The sequence below is a fragment of the Copidosoma floridanum genome, unplaced genomic scaffold (assembly GCF_036245765.1).
Source record: "Copidosoma floridanum isolate Cflo_tuat_1 unplaced genomic scaffold, Cflo_Japanese_pri ptg000024l, whole genome shotgun sequence".
NCBI lineage: Eukaryota > Metazoa > Arthropoda > Insecta > Hymenoptera > Encyrtidae > Copidosoma > Copidosoma floridanum.
The window spans coordinates 7,751,538-7,775,516 of NW_028321901.1; the positions used below are offsets into that span (position 1 = coordinate 7,751,538).

Here is a 23,979-nt window from a genome sequence, read left to right on the forward strand (position 1 = left end):
AATATAAGAAATAAAAAAGTAGAATCTTTCTTCGTCATCAGTCAAACTTTCTGAAGTGGCCCATGAATAATTAATATATCAAATTTTGTACTTTTTCATTAATAATTTCCAAAGATCCATATGCTACAAGAAACATCCCTGATCATTAAAAAAAAATTTAATTTCTTGCAAGAGTTATTAACAATTAAATTTAAAGGTGGTTTTTGATTTGAATGACTATTCCTCATTCTTAAGCAACTAATTAACTTAAACATTGATTGTTTGTTGTTATTTTTTTTTTTTTCACTATTTTTACAGCTATAGAGTCAAAGTGGCTTGAAAAAATTTTACATTCTTAAGAATTTTAATTAAGGACAGGTTCGTAGCAATGAAACTAACGCGTTTCATTAACAGTTTCAGCCAATTAAAATCGTTTTTCTAGTATTTTTGCGTGTCTCGTATTCGGATAGCTTACAAAAATGACTTTTTCAGGGGATTAAAATAGTGTTATTTTTTTTCAGTAATAAAATTTCGTACTAAAATATCTGGCAATTCCAAAATAAGATTTTTCATAAAAGTGTCTCCTTCTGTTAAAAAAATTTTATTTTAGAAAATATTTTCCCAGGTGTACTCTAATCGATTGTGCAAAAAATTTTTTTGTGCCCTTGATCCCAAAAAAAGATACGAATGTCAAATGTTGGTGTGTATGCATATCTAGTGCGCTAGACGGCGACCAAGGCCAGAGCACAGTGCCGATCGCCTGAGCGCTCTTGCGAACGAATTTTCTTACGATTTTATTAAAGAATTTTATATAATATCGATAAATTTTTTAAACTAACTACACTGAGAAATTATAAGGGCATGCGAAGCACAAGTGGTAGAGCTGCCGTTACCTAATACATACTAGAGTAGAAGATGCATGAAAGTAGTGCAGTAGCTGTACTGGACTTGGGAGCAGCTGCACAAGTCTCCTAGTCTGCACATTAAGCTAGACGTATGGTGCAACAGCAACACTTTTGATTGGGTCATGGGATATTCTCACACTGAACAAGTATTTTTATTGCTATTAGTGCATTAAATATTGGATATTGCATAAGTTATTTACAAAAATTAGTGAAAATTTCATAGGGTAATACAAATATTACCCAATATGGTACTTATTACTAATACTATAGCCTCCTTAGTATTTGCTGTACACTGCATGCACACCTTAAATAACCTATGGTACATAAATTCAACAAATATTGAGGAAATTTAGAACGAATATCCACCCACCATATATCGTGCTTATTAAATTAAACAAATAAACAATTTTTTGTAAGTAATTTTTTTTTGAATAAATATTATAAGAGTGGTATATACAAAATATACAAAATAGTAAATTATAAAAAAATGTGGTATAAATCTACATACATTATGATAAGCTTTAGCATAAGTTAGCGATGGTATGAATATAATATTTTGGGCGCTGACAAATTTTTCTTTTTTATCACCACGTTTAGCAATATATAAGGAAATCTAATCCAAATTTGCCTGCAAGAGTCCCAAAAAAAATTATTATTAGATATATAATAGATATATTATAATAGATAGTTAATCCCAAATTTTCAATTTTTTTTATCACTTCAAATACATGAATATTGATTTTCAAAACGGGAAGTTTCACGCTTTATTGCAACTTAACATTGCAAAAAACAAATTGTTGAATAATCTAGGAGACCTGAGTCGATAGACAATTTCATCGATTTTACTCTTATACTTATGTTAATGAGGCTAATAGGAAAGAAGTAACGAGCCAAAATGTAAAAAAAATTCAAATAATTCTCCGAGTTTGTTCAATAATAATTGACGCCGATGCCTTGGTTGGACAACATTATTTTTTCCAGTAATAAGCCTATATTTGCAAGCGATTAGAACAATTTCTTTCTAGGTGGCAGAAATTTTCTTATCCACTATTTTTTTGATCTTTAACTATCGGACTACAAGGAAACCACTATGATGTTTGATTCATGAATTATTCACAATTTATAGTTATTTATTATGATGTTTTAAATTCGTACTATTCTGTTGTATATAATATATAATGTAAGATAAGAATTACACCTGCGATGTATTTATGCGTACATATTATATACTTGCACTTATGTGATGGGTTAAGATTGCGCACATCAAAACAGAGCTTCTGCTGTATTAGCGACTAGAGTGTCAGTTACCCGGTAATACTATAATTCACTACCTCACAACTCTGGAGCGCGAGCCCTCCCTGACTTGTGCAGCAGCTGCACAAGTGACTGAGGTAACAGTTGTTCGGACATTTTGTGCGTTGTATGTACATCCATGGGCAGAGGCTGCCCCAATAATTTCTCAGTGTAGGTATGATTATAATATTAAGGTTAATAATTATTAACCTTTTTTACATTGTTTGTAATTGTTTTTAAAACTCATTTTATAGTTATAGAGTCAAAGTAGCTTTAAAAAAAATTGGACAGTATAAAGAATTCGTATCCAGCACAGGTTTGTAGCAAAAAAGAACTGGCGTGTTTCACTTTAAATTTTTCTGCAAGTGTTCATTGGAATAGTTAGATAAGTGGTTTTAAATAAACATTGTCACGCACATCAACTCTAAAGTGAAAAATTTCTGTATTTACAACATAACTAGTAGAATAGTTAACTTGAAAAATATAGAAAGATTTTGGCGTAAGCAGACGTATCCCCGCAAAAAATTGAGTAATGTCGTGTGTCAAAGATTAAAAGTCAGTAAAAATCGATGAAAATGCACATATGGAACTATAACTTAATATCAATATTTAAAACCTACCTTATTTTGCACTTTTTCTTTTTTGCCAGTAACGATCTAATTAATGACAATTACGCATGAAGAATTTTTTTTTTAAACGCTTACTAATAGTAGATCTTTATAGCTTGTATGCAGATTTCTTAAAAAAAAAGATTTTTCTATCAAAGTCTCCAGTTTAAAAGCCTTAACAATAAATTCCTGGTAGTGCGGAAAAACTCATCACGTCTGCTTATGTAAAACAAACAGAAATATTCGAATCAAACAAACTGAACTCAAAAAACGATTTTCTTGCAAAAAACGAATTTCTTATCAAGTTATTTCATCCGAAGTTCAAAGAGCCTTTAGACTGTAAAAAAGCCTCTTAACCTTTTAAAATTGTTGTAATAAAGAAGTAAATTGATTGTCCTCAGAGCATTATAATAAAACTGGGCTATAACTAGTAGAATTCATAAAACTTATAGAACCAGAAAGTATCCGACCTAAGAGCGTACGAGTTGTGATAGGCTTGGTAAAGTTACTTTTTCTAACGGTCCCTTCAACCATCCAAGCATGAACGTCTTTCCTAAGAATAAGATCAATTTAATCTACATCAGTATAGTATAGATCAGCTAACTCAAGTCCTTCAATATGACTTAGTAACACTGACTTAAAACCTTAGATAAGATTTTAGCTTCAACTGTTAACTAAAACTGAAAAAAAAGATCTTAGTGGTAATTTAAACGTAACTACACTCTTACATTGGTGACACCTACAATGGAATCGCAAGAGCCACTAATCGGAGTATTTAAACGTTGAAGTATGAGCTTCAAGAAAGAGCTAAGAGACTCGGATATTATCGAACACTGGGAACATTGATCAATTAGAGCTGTAGCTATCAAACATGTGCCCATTGGACCAATCACATATAAACACTAGGCAATAGCCAACAAGGCTCCTAAACCTCGATCCGTAGGATTTCTATTATGAAAAGAAGCTAACTGATTGGCACCCTCTGTCTTTTGATTTGATAGTTGATTTATAATTAGATTTACAGTTTAAAAAAGAATTATGTTCTCGAAATACCTGAAATTCAAAGAAGTGAAGCATGTAAAAATTTTTTTTTCAGTGTGGTCAAACAAATCATTCACAGATTATCCAAGCCAAATATAAATTTTGATTTTATATGTATTTTCTTATGTTACTGACCTGTTGGTTATTATTCTCTATAATAAGTCTTTCAACAAAACAGGTTATCTTGTTTGTTGTATCTTTCACATTAATTATTTTACTTAATATTGTGAACATTCTCCAATTTTTTAAAAACTGTTTTCATTAGAAAAAGTTTCTATAAAACCCTGGCTAATTCGGAGCAGTTTTTCCGTAGATTTTTCCATCAGTGTGATTTCAAGATTTTTTTCTTGCTTCACAAGTCTTCGAGCTTGGGTTAATGCAAAACAAATGGAGGGTTTTAGGTAAAGAACAGTGGATCCGATGACAGGCAATGTCTTGGGAGCGTTGCTGTACTGGCGAAGAATGGTCCCTGAAACAACGGGTTTCTCCACGTATGCTGCTTAGATTGGATCCGATACTTTGGCAGAGATCGCTGGCTTAGCTACTGAAGAGTAGATGATCCTAAGATATGGAGTCTTTTCTGGTGACAGGTTACACAATGACCAGTAGATAGAAAGCACGTAGTAGCCAACAAGACTCTTAAATCTCGATACGTAGGATTTCTACTATGAAAAGAAGCTAACTGATTGGTACCCTCTGTCTTTTGATTTGATTGTTGATTTACAACCGGATCATTGCATCCATCTGTCTGATGAGGTCTTGGATTATGTAAAAGTTTGTGATGCCTTTTTTCACAATCGAAACAATAATGCTTACTGTTACAATCTTTTATCAAGTAATTTTCTAAACAATCCAAGCACAACCTCTCTTTCATAACTAAAGCTCTATTTGACTCAACAAAGAAGTGTCCGAATTGATCGCACTTAGCTTTGAGTACTTTGCCTACGTCTTACCGCTCTCAGTCGAACCTAGTCACGAAATGAGAAAATTGCGGTATTGATCTTATTTTTATAATTTTTTTTTTTTTTAAGTGGTCCGTGATGATGCATTTGCACTCTTATCATAGGTTGCTGTTGTTCAAAGTTTTCGAGCAGTTGAGTATTGCAGGTTTATTTACTTCTTATCTGAATTTGGAACAAATGCGTGTCCCCATTCTATTCTCTCAACCCGTGTGCAGTTTGTAAATCTCTTGAAAAGATATTTACGGGTTTTTTCATGATTATTTGTAGTATACAAGAAAAATTTAATGTTGAATTACTTTTCAGCCCATAAAAAAAGAGTTACAACATCCCAAATGGCTTCATAATCTAAAACTAGTAAGCTCGCTCTTTCAGCTTCTCTTTTGACAATCGCACCAACTCCATTGCAACTACCTTTCCCATGCGTCATTGCAAAAAAATGACATTCAGCATCTATTCCAAAGTCTTCTTTATGCTGCTTTAAGTTACTCATATTGTTAGCACTATCACTAGCATAAATCATTTTCTTTACTTTTGGAAATGTGTCACATATTATAGGAACAGTCTTATGCTGCATTATGTATACCTCGATAGTATCATGAGTAGTGCACTCAGACATTAATACAATACTAAAATGCCGTAATTCATAATTAGATTTGTAGTAAAAAACAGCGGGGAATATTGTACTTCAATTATTACGGTAGTGAAAAGCCTGTGCAGCGTTTTGGGCTATAAAAGCATTATTTTCAGTGAAATCTAACTAAACCAAAACTTCTTTAGCAGATAGATTTTTTTTCGGTAATAAATATTGATTGCATCTTAGAGATAATGTGATGAGGTATTAGTGCTGTTAGTTTAAAACATACAACTCCGACATAATCTTCAAAAGATAGACACTTTTTTTTCAAAGTACATCCATCCGTAGATTGCCATGTGCTAAAAATGACTTGTCCAATATTGTGCTCATTCAAAAGGTTGTCAAGGTAATTTGAAAATTTCCGAACATCAAGACATTTTTACATTCGTTTGAATAAAAATCTGGCTTGAGATTCTTACATAAAACAAAGTTCAAATAATCTTTGTAATCTTAAGTGTTATTTGAGATTTTTCCTGAATTAATAGAGTCAATCATGGCCTTAAAAATTTTGGTGTATGGTACATATAAATACATTGTGCGTATCGGGGGCTTCTGCTAAAATACACCATTTGGTCTAAGCTACGAAAACTTAGTCAACCCAATCGGATGCTCAGGATGCTGTCTTTTTAACTGAATGTGTAAGTGTTTTATATCATTCATTAAGAATCTTTTTTGCTTTTTTTATTTTTCGTCATTAATAACAACATAAACGGTATTTTTTTAAGCCATGATTCTGCTATTGAGATCACCTTTGTAAAATTCTTTAATCTATCATACAATTGTTTCTGGTAAAGTTTTTCCAGCGAAACTGAAAGAGCCAATACTCCACAAGTTTCTCTAATTTTTAGCTTTTCGTGCCATTCTATATGATGTCTCAAATTCATCTGCAAGTATTGGCAAAGAATTAAATTTATCTTTTAGCCCATTTAAAATCTCATGCAAATCTGATTGTATATGTATTAGTAAATCTATTTAATCGTTCGAAACAGGAGGTATGTCGGAGTCAAATGATTCTAAATCAGCATTCGTACTACTATTAGGAGAAACTGCATTTCCATTGCTTTGAGCTGCATTGTTATGTATTCTGCATGGTTCATAAATCACAGATGCATTATGTACATCAGGATAATTTTCTTTGATTTTTTTAGAGATTTTTCAGAGATTCTTACCAACGTGTCCTGTTAGACCAAATAGATTGACACATCTATCTGTACGATATTTTTGCAGGAGGAGGAGAAGCCGTTTTTAAGAGCTTTAGGTAATTAAAATATAAATTAAATAAAGAAATGATATTAAAAAAAAGGAGAGATTAAAGAAATAAAATAGAGAATAAAAACAACGCAATTATTTGCACAAATTACGAGTTTTTTATTAATTATTCTAAAAAATGACAGCCCCAGTAGAATTTGCCGAGGAACATGACATTCTGACAATTAATTTGCCGTCTGACTATTCTATGAAGATTTTTTTTATAATCTTCGACTATTATAAAGAAAAAATATACTGAAGAAAAATTTACAGTTAAAAAATACTAGTAAAGGACTTTTCCATTAACATTTTAAAAATAGAATTTTGAGTTAAAAATGATAAATAATCCATCGACTTAAATATTTAAGAAATATTGCAATTTATGAAAACTCACATTTTAGACGTACATAAAGTTTTGTTGGTACCATTTATTTCTAACCATCCAAATTGTTTTTATGCGACATTGTAATTTAAGCAGGATTACGTGATACATATAGAAACCCTCATCTTAAATTTCAAAAATCAGATGCTCTAAATTGTTTTGACGTAAATGCAGTTGTTTGACAAAGATCTCATAACATATTTCAGCTCCATCCTCTTAAACTTTATAAATCAAACATTGCAATAATATTCATTAATAGAATAGACTCTTAAAGACTTAGTTGCGAGACTCATTTAAAGACAATCATGTGATTGAACTCTATTGATACGGTTTCCAATAGCCACATGACCCATACTAAGTCCGCTATATTGAATTTCGAAATTCTGACCTCAGAATCGTTTTTAACAATCCAAATAACTCCTAGGTAATTTTGCTAATTATAAGCAGAATTTAGGTTTTTATAGACAAAGTGTTGAAAAACTAGCGATGGTGATCATTCCTGACCGCCATATTAAATCCGCAATACTGAATTTTTTAAAACGCAACATTACTTTTGATAGTAAATACTAAGACGATTAATTTGAGCTCTTATTCGGCCTATTTGATAAAAACAAATTTTGAGGACGTCGTGTCATCTGATTAACGTGAAAAGTGTCATAGAAATATATGCCCGCGCGCGCGTATGTGTGTGTATGTACACTTAATCCTCCGTCCTCAAACAGACAATGTTTTACCATTGTTTTTATTAAATGTTTTGATTGAATGTTTTATTGTCAAGGACACAATTTACAAATGTAGATAGTTGTTGTTTGGAATACTGATGGATGTAAAAACTCGAGATTAAACAAATAATGATAATAATTTTAGTATACAAATATTGAAATTTCAATTTCTTATGCTTTAGTAATTGAAAGATAATAGTGAAAAAATTAGCTACTTTATAGTTTTATTTTTTTTTCTGACAGCAGCCTTCAAAGACTTACAGTTTGTGGTTTATTTTTATTGTTATTATTTTGGAAATTACTATAATTCTTTTCCTACTTTGAAAAAAATTTTAACAATTTTTAGTCCCTTAGCCCAATTAAGCATTGGTAGCACCTCTTTTTAGCTTTGCTTTTCTCTCCTGCAGGTTTCATTACATCACGTTTTGTCTCTTGAGATAGCTAGATTTGTAATAGGTGATTTTTTTTGTGGACCTAGTGATCTCCTTTATTAAATGTGCCGTAAAATTATTGGAATTTTGAATTATTATTTAGTAAAAGAGGGACGGTCTATTTCTATCAGCCAGTTAACTAAGTTTTTTTCTGGCTGCCAGATTTAATCTTATTTAAGTACTTTTATTTTCTCTGTTAAAAGAAATGTGGTATCTTCAGGTTGTTTCTATCTTAATGTCAAGCACGGCACTGGTATGAAAGAGATTTGAGTCACGACAATCCATTACAATTAAATCACTGAGTGCAAACAAATATGTAATGTAAGTTCAAACGTGATCGTGCTTTTGCCTGTTCCACTAACTAACACTACAACTTTGGCATAGGACTTCTTTTTCTTCTTATCTATCTACTCTTGCCTTCTTAATTCACGTTTTTGTATCCATTAACTGACTGTTCGCTACCATTGCACTTCCACTTTAAATTTCACTTTTTGATAAGTGATCATTTATACTGACTTTTTAAAATGTTTTTTACGATTTCTATCAAAAATACAAGAGTGAGTCATGTTAGCCGCGTTTCTTATGTTTTTAGAGCCTGACATAATTCAGTCGATACCGTTAGGCTTCAAAAACTTGAAGCTTTTTTCCTTGGTATCCTTGTTTAAAAGAGCTGGAGATTATATCCCTTCTCCTTAAATGCTGTGATTCAGGTGAGCTACGTGTTAAAGCAACTCACAAGGTTGAGAGGATAAGGTGGTACATCACAAATAGTGGGAGTGGTCGATGAATACTACTACATATTTTGTTATAAAATGTTACAAGGAAAAGTATTTAACTCTGTAGCTTTAATTAACAAAGTGTAAAAACTCATGTTAAATATGAGATAGCCCTTCCGACGAACTGTTAATACAACTGCTCTGCGTTCCTGTGTTACTCTTCATGTACATGCTATCGTCATTGCCATAGTTAAAACCAAGTTAGTAAAGTCTGTGTCTCGAACTTATAACCATGAGTTACTAAGCCCCTGCGTTTCTACAACTACAGCCTAAATCGTTGTTTTACTGTTTTCTCATGAATATAATGACTAGAAATCGTAATATATTATTACAATTAAGACGCCTTCTTGCTTTTCCCTTCTGAAAATATACCCCTAAACCTTCTTTATAGAAATATATTACTTGTGTATACATTTGTAAATTATTTTTTTCATTCTTATATTGTTGGGATATTACAGTAAAAATGCTTCAAATTTTTTTTGGAAGAATGGCTCGTAATAAACGTCCTTACTACATCTTACGAACCTTAATATTTTTGTACTATTTAACATCTTGCCTTCATCCATTTCATGAGTATCTATTATATTCTACTATTCACGTGATAAGATCCTCGTTATTCTCACAAGTTCCGTAACCTCCATAAAAAAAATAGTAGACAAAAAAAAAATTACAGCTTTGCTAGTTATGTGATAATGGTTTGAGATGTTCTTATTTTGTCTCTTATGTAATTAAAAAAATAACTAGAAAAAGGCTTCAAACGATTTTTTGGCAATTTTAAAACTATTTTTTTTAAATTAAAATAATTTATGTGACACTTGACAAAAAAGTTTTATTCCAATAAGCCTTAAAACTGTTGTAGAATTAGAATTTATTTCTTTAACAGGCAAAAAACATTTTTTCTGCTGTTTTCGTACCTATTTTAAGTTACAGAGCGTTTGCATTACGTGCTACAGCAAAATGTATCCAATTAAAAAGTTGTGCTTTATCGTGATCTTAAAATTTATTTAACCAAACCAAAACCTCTCATGTGATTATTTATGATAAAAAAAAATTGTTTATGATAATTTTTCTATGCAGTAATTTTTTTCATATAAATGATCAATATTTCACAATCAAAAAAGTTATGATTGTAGATAATTAATTTCTCAAGAGAATGAGAGGTTTTGGATCGAAATGAGAAATCAATGATATAAGTTAACAAGCGTTTTTTAGTTTTTTTTTAAATGGCCATATTCTTATAAATAATTAAGCGATTTATTCAAACAAAATTTTTTCTTGATTTGGCCACACTATAGATTTATAATTATTAGTAATATTATCGTTATGTTATCGTTAAGTATTTAGAAGACTTGATAAAAAATTTTGTTTGAAACGTGCACTCTAGCGTAAAAAGAGTGTCCTATACAACCTTAATCTAAGTCATCAGCTTAAACATCCAACCCAAAACTACAAAACAAAGTTTGAGCATATTTGGATGATAATTACTTGAGTTAGTTAAAAAATTTAATAATGTACACACATACACCATGTGTCTAACTCAAATCACCCTCATACAAGGATCAAAATTTATTTTATTTTGAACTAGCCCTCTCCCTCTGTCTTAGCTTTGCCCAAGACTCACTGAATGTGGGAATATATTTTTAAGTCAATCTGTTTACATACCCTTACAATATTTGTTTGATAAAAAAGTAAAATATATCAAATAATAAGTAATATAAGTAACATATTTTTTGCAGTTCCTTGTTTCTACAATGTTTTTACCTGCAAATACACCAGTAATAGAATTACGAGGCAAGTATATGTTAAGCACACAGCATAAGGTTTCTATCTTATCACAGCAACGGCAACATTTACAACAACCTGGATCTTTCGTTTTCTTTTATCGCCTGCCGCAGGATGGGATAGAAGTATGTGTTGATACAAGAACTTATGGAAATAATGCACGGTTTGTTCGTCGCAGCTGCAAACCTAATGCTGAAATTAAGCATTGCATCGAGAAAGGTGTATTACATCTTTACATCGTAACGAGTATGATAATTGAAAAAAACAGCGAAATCACCATAGGGCATAATCAGCACGGTGCGATTGTTTCAAAAAATTATAATACTGCACATCAGACGCCCAAGTGCAACTGCAACAATGCGAAAACGTGTGAATTACAAAATTTCATGATTAGATCTCTGGATAGTAAAGTAGACAGTGATTGTTTATACGGAAACATTGTGTAAGTTCTCAAATTACATTTATTAAGATATTTGTGTAACCTTACATTCTATACTACTTTTACAAACAAAAATAATCTGCTATGAATCTTAAATATACGTAAGTATTTTTTACTAGAGCCCCCCCCCCCCCGTCGCAGCTTTACCTATGATCACTGAATGAAACACCGTAGTGGGTTGACACACAGTGTAAGACGTTTTCAGTTAAAAATTTTACATCTATTCTTGACACTTTTTGGGACAAAAATCTTCTTATTGAAAACATTTGTGTTCTGAATTCATGCAGTTTATTTGATCAAATAATAAGATGTAAAAAGTAAAAAAAATATAATGACGCTAAAAATTATCGTGGGTTCCTCGCGCCATGAAGTAATTGTTTACCCTAGAGGGCCGTTGATTTTCACGTTCTCGCGTTATAATAAATGTTGGGCTATTGGTTAAAACTGTAAAGATTTGATCTAACGAAAAATATGTGATTGAAAATTTTTTTTTCCAATCTCACAACTTTATTACCAGATCAACCAAGTCCTAGAGCCAAATATCTCTATTTTCTATCGTGCCAATGAATACAAATACGTATTATTCTACCTGTTTTAAAATCTACAAAATTAAAGTAATTACTGTCAGGGTTATAATAGAAAGCTGATCTCTCACTTTATGGATTCCTTATTTGTCGATTTTGACGCTGCTGTTTTAATCTCGATAAATGTTATGTATCAGTTTCTTGACACCTAAAATCGTATACATTTGAAGCATTTATGGTACCTCCTTTTTTGTGGAGCTTAGTCGTTTTAGTAATATAAGGCGAGGAGATTGGTTTGTGATGCTTACCTGTTAGTGACTGTCATATTTGCTTAAGTATTTTTTATTTTTTCTTCACAGCTTCACTGTCAGGTTCGCCCATCACAAACCTTGCAGAGGATTGGTGATAACTGGTTGAATGCTTGAAAGAGTATTGCAAGGCTGTCGAAACTCGGGATGTCGCTCATGATGTCTGCCAGTGCATGATTGACTAGGTTTAATAGTGACTGGCTTTATAGTCTTTTAGTGGAAGAATCGTTGCCAAAAATAGTTGTAAAAATGTATTTGTTGGCAAGGTAGTTAAACGTTTGATGGCTCTAAAAAGAACCGACGAGATTGATGGTTTATGAGGGAACGTAGATACTTATGATGATTCTTAAAAAAAGGGCCAGTAGTAATACTTACAGTCATTCCTTATTATTATTCTTGACGATAAAGAGCCAGCTGCGGGTAGCTTGACTTTTACCCTCAGAGTTTTTGCGTACGAAAACCGTACTAGAAGGAGGTACGCTGCTGCCCGAAGAATATCTTGTCTTTGGGTCATACCCCTGATAATTAACCGTTCACCGTTGGTCAGGGAAGTGGGCCCTGGAGAATACCTCCTCTATGGGTGTATCATCTGCCTGAATGCCTCAGTGTTGTTTTCCCTTACTTGATGTTGTATCAAACTAAAGTAAAAAGCTACTGTACTTTTTCAAAATCTTAAACTTGGTTATTGCTATTGTTCTTAATTTTTTCAAGATAGAAACTGTACTAAAACTATCTAAAAAGTGTCAAGAATTAGTATGCAAAATTTTAGCAAAATTGGTAGAATAGTTTTCGTGGTTAGCGATTACAACGGTTTTTGGGACTTTGATAAATATATTCGTGAGATAGCCATAACCACAGTTGCAGAAAATGATGTACTTGACTGTTTTGATTTTATCATACATTAGAAATTAGGGGACGCAGCACTATTGAAGGAAAATATTAAGTATCAAATAAAATAAATGTCAAATTGTTAAACCTTATATACATTATACTCAGGATTTAATATTTAGAAGTTATACTTCTGTAGATGCGTTGTTTTCAGGGGTAAACCAACGATTCCTAAATTTTTGCCCTTAAAAAATGTGTGATGGATGTCTTGAATTTATACGTCTAGACGTTCCGCAAATTAAAAAAAAATTACATAAGTAAGTTTTTAAATTTATTTTTCAATTCATTTCCTAACATAAAAAAAAAAACAACCGACGGGATTCCAAATTATGCCATCATGCATACCAGCTAAGCTCTATATCCACTTAGTCATAAGGTATCTTCGTGAGGAGGTAGACTCTCTGCTCCCCTAATAGTTGTGTTCGTAACTAATTCTATGATTCAATGAAGCAATTTTTTTCAGAATTAATAAACAATATTTTTTAATAGAGTTTTAACATCAATAAATAGTTTTGCATTCGGTTTTTATTATACTGTTCATTTAAAAATAAATTAATAATCGTTTACTGAATTTATTTAATTTTTTAAATTAAAAAAATTTTTTTTATGCAAAATTCATTATTATTTTCCTATATTTTGTATAATTAGTTGATTGATACAATTTTCTATGCATAAATCATTTAACCATCATTGCGTCTCATTTTTTTTAAAAATTTTCGTTTGTGTATAAGGTGATATTATGAGTTACACTAGGTTAACTGATATGTAATACTACCCAATTTAAGACGTAGTGGTACTACAGGATATTGTTTTAAAGCTTTTCTTTAGCTATACGTTGTGAACGTTGTATACGTAAGTAATAATAAGTGTGAGAGTATATGTGGAATATGTGATTGTGACCTTAGATGGTGTGAACGGTATGTATTTATTATTTATTTAATAAGTATTGAAATTACCACACTCATTTATCCCGTTCTCTTCGTTCCTACGATAGTTGTACCCCCTCCGATACATCGCAGTAGATTATTCATATTATTTTATAAAAGGTACTATATAATTTCTAACCTAAGAAGTATAATTTCTTTCCAAGGTACCCAATAACCCAATAACGGAATCACCCACTGACTTCTGGTTTTTTTCACTGTAAGGGCTTGTCGCTTATATTTTATTTTAATAAAAATAATGATGTCGTATATTAACATTGCCAGAAGCTTTTTGCCAATTCAGTTTCTTTCTAAGAAAATTATTTGTTATCTGTTTGTCCAACGAATGCGAAAATAACTACTATAATAAATTAAATCTTATCTAGTGTCATCCAGTATATTTTTAGTCACAAACTAAGAAAAAGTATCCGCGTACAAATCCTCATACATCCACGGTGGAATCACTCACACACAAACACACACACACACACAAATGCGCGTTTGTACCAGTTTGGTGTTGGTTTTGAAATAAGGTCAAGAGTGACAGTTTATTGAAAAATCGCAGAGATCTCCAAAACATTTTTTTGTATTTTTTTGTCACTCAACGTGGCTTTTACTGTTGTCCAATAGAAAAAAATTGGATAAATAGAATAGTTCTGTGCTCAAACACTCACAAACATACACAATGTATATTATAGCGGTATGGGTTCAGGTCAAACTAATACGTTTCTTTGCATTCTTTGTAACCTCCGTAAAATGTTTTTGGGTTATGGACTACGAGCACACCTGAGGTAACGCCAGCAATATTAGATTGCTAAACCGGATTTTCTAGTAAACATTAGATCTTACGGGAATATTATACTTTGAATTTTTGCATATCAGTGATAATCAATTTAAGGCAAAGATGCTTTTTTATTGCATCCATACGTAGTTATACAGTTAGATGCTTTTAAGATGTTAATATGTGTTGGAAATGAGAGCGACCGACAGTAGGCCCGGCTTTTGTGTACATTGTGTACATTTGTTGTCTCTGGCGGCTCAACGCTCTGTGCGTGTGCGCTTGGTTGACTTGGCGCGCTGCAGGTGTGTGTGTGCGTATTCACGCGGCAAGCTTTGTATACTGTAAGCGCCAGATTATACTCAGCTCTCGATGAAAAAAGACTCTCTTAAGTTACGTTGCCAAACTCTAGCATTCAAAGGTGCATACATCACCTTAAATGCTAGTGTAAATCTTCTGATTAACTCTCGCTATACAGTGGACAAAACTCAGTTGTGCAGTGCAGTGCACTTAGTGCTTTGTTTAAGTTGCTCATTGCATAATTTACAGACCAGCTCAAATAGTTAATCTCATCGAACTACCAGTGATTATCAACAGCAAGCCTCAGTGAAACTCTAGTGTACTTCCACAGACAGTAATTGTGCATTTTTTAACAGACAGTGATTTATAGTTATTCAATAGTTCAATCAGTTATACTCTATCAGTGCTTTCAGTGTCACATTTATTTCGAGTAACTTTCAAAATCTCTTGCGAGCTCAAGGACAGTGCGTGTTTACATATCGTGTTATTCAACTTGACTCTTTTCTTTCTACATTCTTCACCTTTATATATTTCAATAGTTCGTTGCTTTAAGAATATAGACAGTATTTATTTCCTCCGGTATAAATTTGACCTTTACAATTTTTGTGAATATTAACTGTGTTTTCTTGGCCTGTGAGTGACATTAAAAGTTTTTATTTTTATACTTTTTAATTTTATTGTGTTTTCCCAATCACCCTATCCGAGCCTAGTGTGTGCTAACGCATACACCTCGTACAATCTGACTCCAATAGGTGTGCAAGCCATATAGATATATTAATCATCATATTAATTGGAATAGACAAATGGTAGTACCATACAGGTATTTTTAACTAATGTCTCTGAAATTCATCCATGACCTTCTCGATAAAAAATATTCTGAAAATTGAAAATAAAAGTTACAATATTTTTTATTTCAAAAAATTTTCTAGAAATAAGTTGGAATGTGAAAAATATCTTTCCTGGGTGCGGATCAAATACACAACCTCCTGTTTGACAGTTGCTCTAGCAATTGAACTACTGAGAAGCCATTATTCACTTGTACCGCAGCTTTAGATACATTTTTAACTGAGACTAGACATAGGTTTTTAGCTGCTTCTAAAGTGCGCTCACATGCTCACTTGACCTGTCATGTTACACATATTTTAAGCTTTGAGAAAAAGTACAATTTTCTTAGTCTTGCAATTTTTTTTTAAATGCATCTGTATATTATTTATAATTTGTAAGTTCTTACCAGCCTTTGTTTAACTTTCTTAGTTCTTATAGTTTCAATTCACTGTCTTACTTGGCTGTAGCATCCAATTTTTTTTTTTTTTTTTTTTTTTTTGTTGTACTATATTTTACTTTAAAAGGCACAAAGATATTTTGAAGCGGTAACTTGGATAAATAATTGAAAAAAATTTAATTAACGTAATTATGTCATAAAAACATTAAAAAAAATTTTTTTAACAATCTGGTCTATGACGTTTTTCTAGAAAAAAGGTAAAAAAAAATTTTATCCAGAGTTTTAAGGTAAAGGTTTCAAATTTGATCTAATCACTGATATTACCGAAAAATACGCATTCAACATTTTTTTATGAATTTGTGTGCATAACAGGGCTAAGGTTACAAGAAAAAATATCTAATGTTCTATTGGTTAAGGTTAGAATAGAGACGAAAACATGTAAGTAGCTTAAATTAGGTTTAAGATAATTATATTGTAAAATTCTTATAAAATTATATGTTGAAAAGAATTCATTGAGTTTAGGCGAATTTTGTTTATTGCTCTATCAGATTTTTATCAAGCATATTTCACGGCCTTATCGCATTACAAAGAGACAAATTTAATGGAGCCTAGTCGTCAACAAATAAATCAAAACATCAACAAAGAGGTGCAAGAAAATTTTTTGCCTAAACATGAGATAGTACCGTTCTGCAGACTATTGTAGTAATTAGTCATAATTGTTGGTTTTTTATATACTTTATGCTTTAACTTTGCTGTCAGTGACACATGCTGGTGGCTTCTATGCATTGGAGACAGTTTCTATTTAAATGAAAAAATAAGGACTCTAGACAGGACTGAGTACTTTCTAATATCGACAATATGGCTTTATCATGTTGTATTTTTTTTAACACTTAACTCTCATGTAGTTTTGGCTACTAAAATAAAAACTTTAATTTAATGTTAGATTTTCTTTTAGATTATCTTGCTGTATCTTAATTTTGCGAAAAAACTCCGTTTTTGTGCAAATCAGAAGTGTTATACAAGGAATAAGTTGAAAATAAAAAATTTGCATTGCAGAATTGGATCTAAACTTTACATAAATTTACTGCCATTCTTTTAATCCGAATTTCTTTTCCTTTAAATTTAATGGCAAAAATCAGTAGATAGTAAGATAACTATGCGTTTATTGTACAAACTTCTACTCAATCGTTCCTTTGAAACAATAATCAATCGACAATTTTTACTTGCGTAGTGTATTTCCGAAACAACAGTGAACTTGAACATCAAAGTGTTACAGTAATTTCAGATAATCTTAGCTATGATACAGTTTCGATGTACGAGTATCAAAAATTATTGTCAAGATTTTGCCAACGAAATTTGAAATAAAATAATTTATTATTTGCCAGATGTTGTAGCTCAATGTTTTGAAAATAAGAAAAATTTTGAAAATCTTTTATTTCATAAAAAAGATTTTGGAATCCAGGCTGAATGGTATTTTTTCCCACCTCGCACTACAAGAACGCATGTGATGGTGTAAATTTTAAGAAAGAAGCACATGAAGCAAGTTTGCAGTTTTTTTCTAATACTCAAACCTGAACAGCTCAGAATCTTTACAATTGGGTAAAGAGTCGTGGTAAAGCAACTTAAATATTATAGTAGTAAGGATTCGTATTATTAAACAGCTTTAGAATTAAAGTCTAGAATGGAAATGGCCAAAGCAATCCCAGGAACACTGTTTTACCATGCAGTTATTTCATTAAATAAGTTTACAATGCAATTAAAAAAACGTCTTTAGGGTTAAAATACAAAATTTTTACTAAGATCAAAGTAAAGCAATAAAATAAAGATGAAATAATAATAAAGGTTGTTAGTAAGAAAAAACTTTTGGTCTAAAGTTCAAAAAAAGCTTTAAAAGCAAAGAAAAGTAAACAATAAAATTAAATTATTATGCTCCATTCCAATGTTAACATGTAAACGTGAAAATCAATAAGGAATTTGTTTTAGATGAATAGATGTATTATGAAAATCATTTGGCAAGTAACTAATAATGGTGCTGTGTCAAGTTAGGCCAGGCGCTCAAACGGCGCTGCCATGTGGTGTCCTCTTCATCATTTTGTATCTTAGAAAAATCAAAAAACAATATTCTGAAAATTGCTACACTGACGTAAAAATCTCTTTGGATTAGAAGCATTAAAAAAAAAAAAAAACATTAAAAGTGCTATTGCTTGACATAAAATGAATTTTATGTTTTTTTTTTCTAGTAAAACCTTTTTTCTTTTCCTAAATCAGAGAACGTCAAGAACAGCATTGGAACGCTGAAGAGAAAGTTAACCGATCCCATGTATTTGTTAGTTTTTTCTAATTTATTATAATGCCGTAATCGCTAACTGAAAGTCAAACGTTTCCTTAGTCACATGCCACGTTAGGACATTTGACGTTAAACGCCTTGTATATCCTGACTTTTTAAAGTAAGTTCTTTTAAGAACGACTTATGTAAAAACCATTCAAAAGCAGATTAGATTTGAGCGCTGCATGCATTAAGGAATTGTCTTTGGATATTCAAGTGTATTAAAGTCATACAGAACACAGATAGTCGTGGAGGGACAAGTAGTTATTTCGCGCGATATTCGAGTCGTCGATGAATTACAAAATTCGCGAGAAAAATTTATTTTTAATGACAAACCAAAATTCATAACCCCTGAGCGTGAACGCGAGAGTGATGTGAGTAAAAATTATAAAGTTGCACGCGAATTCGAAAATGAAAATAAGTGAACAGCGATTGCGCTGAAGTCTCCTTATCCGATTTTGGTAGACCGCATATAGTTGGCACCGGAAAATCTGGCAGGCCTAAGAAAGTGCGTATCACAGTAAGCTTCCCGAGATTGTTGAAGGGGGGGGGGATGATGATGTTATGATCACATTGTGTCAGTTCTTTGATGTTCTTGGAGCAGTACTGCTTCATTGATATTCCCGTAAAAGAATTAATTTCTGGATGGAATCGAGAGAAATGGCTTGCGGTGATTATAAAAGAGATTGTACCCATTCTAAAAAACGATGTATGGGAGCTAGTTGAGTGACCAAAAAATCGTGATATTGTTGGGTGTCATATGGTCTTCAGTGACAAACTGATGCAGCTCGTGTAGCTGGACGTAGCTTTATATAGTGACCTGGATGAGATCACGATGAAAGCATGGTGAGTAATTCTAACTTCTCCAATTAAAAAAATGAATTAAAAAACAAACAAAAAAATACCAAAATAATATATTTACAAATGCAAGTAGATAAATGTCTTGCGAAACAAAGATCACTTAAATAATATTTTTGTCAAGTTGACAATAACAAATTTATTATTAAAATATTCTGTCAGTATTATAACGAAAAATAGTTCTTAAATCATTATTTAATGAATTTAATGAATAAGAAACTAATTGGTTAACAAGTCAGTTAAGCAAATGAAAAAATGTAAGATTAAATTGTTTACTCTTTTCCTTAGGTAGTAGTACCTCACAAAATAGATTGACCAAGAAGAAGATTTACGTTTCAATTGAAAAAAATCCTAAAGTAACTGCAATTACATAAGGCTACAATTACATTATACTTTATCTGAGTCTTGACACCATTCGAACATTATTATCCAAAAGTAAGGCGAGATAGCAAAAAGAACCTAATTAAAGAATTAAGATTTTTGTAAAAAAAAAACAGAAGTTGGTTAAATCAATAGATCGAATGTGGAACAAGTAATGCGAAAAACTCTACAGTAATCGGTAGTTTTACTGCAGATTTTGAACTTTTGTCTGATATAAGATTTTTTTTAAATTTGCGATATTTTATGCCAGAGAGGTGGTCAATCAGTGGTAAAGGGGATAAGTTTTTGAAAATTTGATATTTCATTCCTAATTAGCGATCCAAAACCTTTGAAAGTGATGAATGGTGAGACCCAGCTCACTTTAAATGATAATGGCTCTGGCCGTCTTTCAGATTTGTAGTGTTGAAAAAGTTTGAAAAATTAAGAGAGCGATTATGGTCTTCAACAAGCGAGCAGACAATGAAATTCACGTTTAGATACAGAATTGCGAAATTTAGGGTTTTTTCCTACACACGCAGACCCTTGCGTGTATGTACTTCGAAAGGCAGAAGGTTATCGTCCACTTCTTGTGTACGTTGACGATACTGTTATTGCCTGTAAAGGTGGGAAAAAGCAAAATGATATAAGGTGTGATTTAATGGAAAAATTTGAAATGACCAACTCTAGTAAAATAAATCATTGCTTGTGTATTTAATTTAAGTGCGATGAACGAAATGGTAAAATTTTAGTTGACCACAGTAGTTACTTTGAAGGAATCCTAAGACGATGTGGTATGGAAAATGCAAACGTTTCTCGCACCCTGTCACATCCGTCACAGAAATTAGTGGGACCAAGTAAAACTAACGTGAATTTTAAAAAATTTTAGTATCGGAAGCTCATAGGCTTGATTATGTATTTATTGACAGCAATGTGGCCAGACATAGCTTACCTGGCGAGCGTGCTCAGTCAATATAATATGTGCTATTTACAAGAACATATCACAGCTGCCAAATGAGTCTTGCACTATTTTTAAAATACGATTAACTTGGGAACTTGTTTTAAGAAAACCAATGGTATCTTAAATAGTTCCGTATTTCTGACTAGGCCACCGATTCTAACGATTGAAGCTCACATACAAGTTCCATTTTTACGCTAAATAATGGATCGATCGGTTCGGAGTCGCAAAAACAGCGTATACTTGTGTTGTCCACTATGGAAGCAGTGTATATCTCACTCGTAAAAGTCACAAAAGATGCAATTCAACTTGAAAGATTTTTAGATATCGTAAAGCTTAGAAAGCAAGGTCTTGTTCCCATTTATAACGATCATGTAAGTACGATGAAATCATCAAAAAATTACGTTTTTCGCGATAGATCAAAGTATACAGATGTTGAGCATAATTTGTACGAAGAAAAACAAACGATATAAATATTTAACTCTTTTATAACCCTTTGAATAAGCTCATTGCCGATGTATTAACTAAAGATCTCCCGAGAGCGGACCATCATAGGAACATTTCATTTAGATATTATTGTAAGGAATACACTTCTTTAAAGGATTACATATAATAAACGGCGTGCGAAGTTGATAAACTTGTAATACAAACGTTGTAATCTAGTTTTGAGGGGGAGCGTTTAAGTTATGTCCCACATAATATACAAAAGACGATCGTATGTGTGTATATGAGGAAGTGTGTATCGGGAGAAAGTATACACTAGCTACATAGAAGCGTGCCAAATGGTCAGTCTTCTACGTGAGCCCGATCTACGCTTTGCTAGTCCTGCTCTGTAATTTGTAATTATTCTTATTATAATAACCTCTGTACGTTTGCCATATATTGGGTTAGGGTGAACATAATTTCAGTTTTTCCCAATAGACAGCGTTAAAGTCGCATATTGCTAGTTATACTTATTATTCAATGCAGCACTAAAGTGCTTTTAGAAGGTAACAGACTATAAAACATTATAGATATAAAAGTAGCGCCATTCGTGTACTCAGGCAAAAGTTATTGCGGTGTGAAAATAGAGATTCCAGGTCATTTTCGTCATATTTTGCTTTTTTATTTTGAAGAACGAAAAATGCAGCGTAATCTCGTTGAATAGATGATCTCATTTAATATGTATATATTGAAATAATACTTGAGTTTACATAAACTGTTTAACAAAATAAAAAAAAGATATAAGTTAAGAAAAGTAAATAATGTATTTTTGTAAAACAAAATTTAAATTTTATCAAAACACTTTAAAACAGCTCCACCATCGAGAAAAATTTTTTATACTTACATATTAGAGCCCACGTACTTCTTATGGAAAAATTGTTTTTTTAGCATGAAGCAGTAAAAAAATTACTATTGTCTCGGAACTTGTTGACAGCACTAAAAAAACTCAACTTAGTTACGAGAGATCCGTTAATGCCTCAAAAAAATGTATGAAGCGTCATGGCCCAGAAGAGGCTATGTTATTCGTACGAATTATATTGATGTTACATCTCTTTTAATTAGCATTTTAAAATGATGAAACGTTTCTAAACAAAAATACTTGAATAGATTTCATTAAAAATTTTTTTTTTTACTCTAAGAACTTGATTCCGTACTTGACTTTATAAAATCTCGTAAAGAATTTTTGTAATTTATTTTTTTTTAATAAAACTTTTTGCCTATCCCATCCTAATTTGGTACTCTACTGCATTATGTATTAAATGGTCCAGTAAATGTGTTATTCCTTTAACATTATTAGAAAATTGAATATAACCAATACTGTTGCTGAAGGGGAAGTGTTGGAAGGGCAGTACAGAGTTATGTGGAATACCTGACATGTTTAACTATGTAACATATAAAGATGTCTCAACTCACACGCTTTAAAAAGATGACGTATGCAAAAACTACGTGATTTTAAGATGTATGTATACTAGTAGAAATTTGCACCCTGGGTGATTAGCGTGTCAAACCCTATCTTTTTAATTTAAACTAAGAGTCGTGTGATTTAATATACATCATAGTTGTATGAATAAATTTTTTTCTGGTTTCAAATGGTTTATTATTGTTGCCTGTGCAATTCGACACACAATTTCCAAAGCTTGTTGTAAGATCATAGAAGCTACATCCAAAATAATAGTACAGCATCTATTTTGCAGGGTAAATAACTTATGTATACCCACAATACATTTTTTATACATAGTCATGTGTTTGGCCATTTAAATCAACGTATTATGTTTGGAAAAAAAATTTTTAGTTAGTTACCCTCTCGAGCCTATCAGTGCGTAGAGCAGCTACCGCGTATGGTATGTACGGTATGTACGCGCGTTTGAAAATTGTCAGATCCCTGAGAAAAATTAACTTGATTACATCCTTGAAAATGCAAAAGGTTTGTTTTAAATTGTACCATAACCGTAAAAAACGATTACGTTAATATTTTTTATGTATCTATAGTGCTTAGGTGCTTTTACACAAATTACTTAGCTCGTTTAAAATTTAACACACAAGTGATTTTGAAACTTAGATCCATTGCCTTCATATGAGGGATGTTAAAGTTTTATACATATGTCAGAATCCCAGTTATGAGCCAAATAGTTTGGAAAAACCGGCGTTTTTCTCTCTTTGCACTAAATTTGCAATATCTGAGGCTCAAATTAAAATTTTTTCAAAATTCTTGTTTCGGCACATTTCTAATAAATTAAGTTATAAACTTTTTAGATTAATGTAATAATTGTATTCACTACTGTTTCTTTTACAGTGGTTTTAAACACACCTATATTATATCTTTGTTTGTGTGTGACATTTTACACAACCATCACAGCCCCCCTACACACCCCCATCGATCTCCTACTGCCTCTACCTTACTGACCTCCACAAAATTTAGTCAAATTCCATCATTGTCTGCCTTATTCGGCTTAGCTTATTTTTTCTGTAATAAGAAGAAGCTATTCAAATGTATCATCCATTCTTATAATTTTTCCGGATCCTGATATTTCTTCCGTGATGATGTAAAAAACATTTTTCAGTGCCATTTATTTGTAAATACCATGATGTTGTCTTAAGCAATGCATTGCTATTGAAAACTCTTCCACTTTTAATAATATACCCCGTATGAAAAATTCTCTCCCCCTGTATGAAACTTCTACTGAATGAGGATTGGGGGACAGTTTTCAAATAAACCTATTTCTATTGGCTTGATACACATGCCTTTAACTTTTCGAGCTACTAAAGACACGACTGTTTTAATTTAATCATACTCTGCTTTGAATACGCATAATTACAAATCTTTCTTATGAACATGCATACATTTAATAGAA

The 23,979-nt window shown here is 31.8% G+C and overlaps 1 protein-coding gene across 7 annotated transcripts in view; it reads left to right on the forward strand.

Annotated features, from left to right (window-relative positions):
• Window positions 1-23,979, forward strand: part of upSET (SET domain-containing protein upSET) — a 485,572-nt gene that overhangs the window by 288,898 nt on the left and 172,695 nt on the right. For all 7 annotated transcript variants that reach the window (XM_089595068.1, XM_089595072.1, XM_089595071.1 and 4 more), the window contains one exon: window positions 10,718-11,205. In XM_089595068.1, the coding sequence (XP_089451194.1) occupies window positions 10,718-11,205 (488 nt within the window). The remainder of the gene's footprint in view (window positions 1-10,717; window positions 11,206-23,979) is intronic.